We start from the raw sequence: 3,795 nt of genomic DNA, 5'->3' as shown, positions 1-3,795 counted from the left end.
GTGATTATGTCCCCCTCGATGGGTAAGGGCAGTGAGAGCCCACTTTGAGTGCTCTGGGGCTCAGCTGCAGCTCTGGTGGTCCCAGGGGTAGTACTGACGGGTGTTGGTAAAAGGAAGACTTGAGACTCGGAGATGTCCAAGGTACTCAGCTGCCACTGCTGAGCCATTGACCCCACTCCTTCTGTCCAGCTCTGACCCTCTGATGCTGACCATTCTCCAGAAGCAGACACAGAGATTGAGTTGCAGGTGCAAGATGTTTATTAGGGACAACACCTGTGAAGAGAAGAGACAGCAGGCCTGGGCACAGGAAGAGGTCAAACCGTGCTGCAGGCCTGACTGACAGTGCCCTGGCTGGTCTGGGGTGGGGGCACCATGGTACAGATGGCCAGGTGTGCATGCTGTGCCTGGCTCAGCCACCAGGGCAGGATGCCGGGGCAGATGTGACCTCAGTGAGGTGTCTCTGAACACTGAGGCACTGGCAGTAAGGCCATCCATGACCTGAAGCCCTCGCTGGGAGGCCATCCTGCACAGCAAGGGCACTGCCTTCTGTGCTCTCTCACTACCTCCTCTTAGGATTGCCTTCCAGCTTGCTTCGAACTAGAGGCTGAAAGGAAGCACTTAGCCTTTGCTATTGGAGCAAGAAGGGGCTTTATCTGAGTATAGGAATTCGCAGGATCTGGTAAACAAATTAGGGGCAGGAGTGTCGGGAACAAAGGAGGGAAAGCCCTGGTCTGTTTCTGAGACACACCAGCCACCTCCGGGTGAGGAGGGCGCAGGAGCAACCATACAGCGAGGAATTGTGGCTTCTGCTGCTTTCTGGTTGTGCAGTCTACACTGCAGCCCAGCGTGTGGCCGACCTGTAGGCTGGCACTGGGAGGTGGGCAGCGCCTGAGCAGCGCTTCAGCAACACACAGAACCGAGATCCCTGGCCTTGGTTCCCCTGACCCTCAGCTTCCTCTACAGACAATGGAGGAAGGAAATATATGGAGCACCATGTCAAACGCTGCCAGCCCAGGAAGCAGGTTTCCTCCTCACCCTCATGTGACACATTCAGAAAGAAGAGTTGGGATAAAGTTAATTTGCTTCAGGTCAGACGTGTACTCAGGGCAGGAGCTGGGCCTTGGGCAGTGTGGCCCTAGCCAGCTTTTTAGTATTCATTTAGGGCAGGGACAAACTAACCTTGGGGCTGACCTGCCCACACACCTGCTTCACTTGGCTCAGAGGTTTAAAAATATTTGAGTCAGTTTTCATTTTGAAATTATGATGACTCAGAAGCAACAATGTCTCCAGCTTCTCTTGAAAAATCTGACCACCTGGTCACCCTGGACCAAATTCCCACAGGGTCACAACTGACAGCAGGTAGGTAGTTGCCACCCTTGAACTGGGTCCTCACACCAGTGTTCACTCATTCGTGCTACCTGCCTGGCCTCTGCAGGGGAGGAGTCCGCTGCCCCCCGCGAGGGCAGGGAGTCCTGAGACAGAAGGACACAGAGGCCCATACAGGCCAGGCACCTGGTCCCCAGTCAGCTAGCTCTTCCTGCATAGATTAAATCCTGCAGACTTAAATCTGGCCATCTGTTGGGGGAGGGTTGAGGAAAAGCACAGACATGCAGAACCACAGGGCAAGATTGGGGCAAATACACTTTATTCAGTCCTGGCATCAGACTGGCGGAAGTCCTGCTGTGGGTGCCAGTGCCCCAGACGGAGGGACCCCTCCCTTCAGCTACTAACTAGTTCTCCAAGACCACAGACAGTGACATCTCTTCACTCACATGACGTTTTCTGGTTTTTTTCATTGTCTTTTTTGTTTTGTTTTCTTAAAAAAAAAAAAAAAAAAAAGAGAGAGAGAGAGCGCAAGAAAGGCCCAGAGCCGGAGCACCAAGCTTAAAAGAGGCAGCTGGTGGCTTTGTCAGCGAAGGGAACGCGTGGGGCAGAGACCTGTAGAGACCCTGGGCAGGGGACCCGGAGGACTCTGGGACCGTTTGTTCCTGAGATTTGTGTGTGTGAATGAGAGTGTGTGAGCCACCCGGAGGTGAACACACGCCGGCGATACAGGTAGTGACGGCAGAGGGGACATGGGGAGGCCGGAGGGGTGGGACTCCAGCTGGGAGCCGGGCTGAGGGGGTAACAGCAGGGGGACACGGTTTCAGGCATTCTGAACCCGACACATCTTCCTCCAACAGCAGCGCCGCCCCCATTTCTCACATGGAAAAACTGAGGTGCAAACAGCAGCCCATCTCCACTCTAGAACGCATCCTCTCCCCGCGCGGTAGGTGGTCTCTCTCAAGCCACTGTTTACTCGGGGGCTCCTTCCTGCCACCCATCTGCTGTCCTATCTCACTCCCAACCCCCTAGCACCAACATGCCTCAGTTTCTCCCACTGAATACTGCAGCTGTGGTTGTTAAGGGTGGATTGGGTGACAAGGAAGGAAGGGATGGTGGGTTTAGAGAGGAGCCCAGGCTGGAGGGTGCCCTGAGGTGATAGGGCGCTTCCCCCGGTGGGGGTGGGAGCAGCAGGGATCCTGTCCCCAGACAGTAGCGATCTCATTTCTAAGTTTTCTTGGTCAATCCCTTCCTCTGTGGATTTCCAGAGGAAGCTCTTCCTCCCAATTCCCAGTTGGGGAAAGGGACGTTCCTGGGGACCAAGATAAACTAACGGCAGTCAGGCTGTTGGGAAGGTGGTGGGTGTGGGCGACCTCACCAGAGAAGCGGACCTATGCCACTTCGAGAGTCCAAGACCCAGCCATGCCTTCTGGACTACCTAATTTTTTCTCTCCCTTCTAAGTGCTCCTCCCATTAAGGCAGTGACGCCCCGTCGGGTAGAGAGGAAGCCAAGGGCTCCAGGATCAAAGGGTTTCTCAGGATCGCTCCACGCTCGCCCTCGTCCTTCTGGGCACAGGCCAGAGGCCGGCAGCCGGCCAAGAACCAGCCCCCTCCTCCCAAGTAGCATTAAGCATGCGCAAGGAGGGGGGTGGGCCCAAGAGGAGGGGCGGGCCCTAGAGCTCCAGGGGTGAAGGAGCGCGCGCCAACCCCCGGGAGGGGGCGGGGCTAGAAGAAGAGCGTGGGGCCTCATCGCCCCCACTCCAAGAAGGCAGGCTAGGCGAGGGAGAAGAGATTCGCGAGCGAGGGGGCGTGTCCTCCGGCCACGAGGAGGGGCGTGTGCAAAGTGGGGGAGGGGTGCAGGTCGGTAAGGGAGAGGGGAGGTGTATCCGAGGGGGGCTGGCTGCTGGTGGCTGTGCGGGAGGGGACAAAATGGGGAGGGGCGTGGCTGTCAGGGAAAGGCTGGGGGTTGGGTTGCCTTGGGGTGTGTCCGCGGGGGAGGGGCAAGTCTGGATCCGAGGGGGGGATGGGCACGTCTAGGAGGGGAGAGGCTGCGCGGGAGATGGGGTGCCAGCCTCGGCCTCCGAGGGGCCCCAATACCTGATTCCTGTATGTAAACAGCTGGTTTGGGGGCGTGCGCGCCCCGCTGACGATGGGCTCAGTAGGTGAAAACCAGGTCGGCGATGCTAGACGGGCGCCAGTCCCCCGCGATCATCTCGGTGACCTCGGGGGTGCAGTAGTCCGGGAACTCGAAGTGTGACGTGCCCGAGGCAGGGGGCAGGTCTGGGTCGCGGTCCAGGGCGCTGCAGTCCAGGCCGGTGGGGACCGGGGGCTGCCTGGATAGAAAGCCCAGGGGCTCCTCCCGCGACGCCGTCGTCTCCTCCTCGCCTTCCTCCGCCGCTGCCGCCGCCTCCTCCTCCTCCAGCTCCTCGTCCTCCGACGGGGTCGGAGAAGCGGCGGGGGCGGCCGCCCCCT

General features: G+C 58.6%; 1 protein-coding gene across 1 annotated transcript; it reads right to left on the bottom strand.

Moving 5' to 3' along the window:
- Positions 1-240: 240 nt before the first annotated feature.
- Positions 241-3,795, bottom strand: Sox12 (SRY (sex determining region Y)-box 12; the record flags this gene model as incomplete). Its single annotated transcript, XM_013510026.1, is given in 1 exon segment — positions 241-3,795. A coding segment is annotated over 1 exon segment (317 nt), but the record flags the coding sequence as incomplete, so codon positions are not given.

The sequence above is a fragment of the Chinchilla lanigera genome, unplaced genomic scaffold (assembly GCF_000276665.1).
Source record: "Chinchilla lanigera isolate Chin_1 unplaced genomic scaffold, ChiLan1.0 scaffold00196, whole genome shotgun sequence".
NCBI classification, from domain to species: Eukaryota; Metazoa; Chordata; class Mammalia; order Rodentia; family Chinchillidae; genus Chinchilla; species Chinchilla lanigera.
Note: the sequence above shows the minus strand (reverse complement) of the source record. Positions and strands in the feature narration are given on the sequence as shown.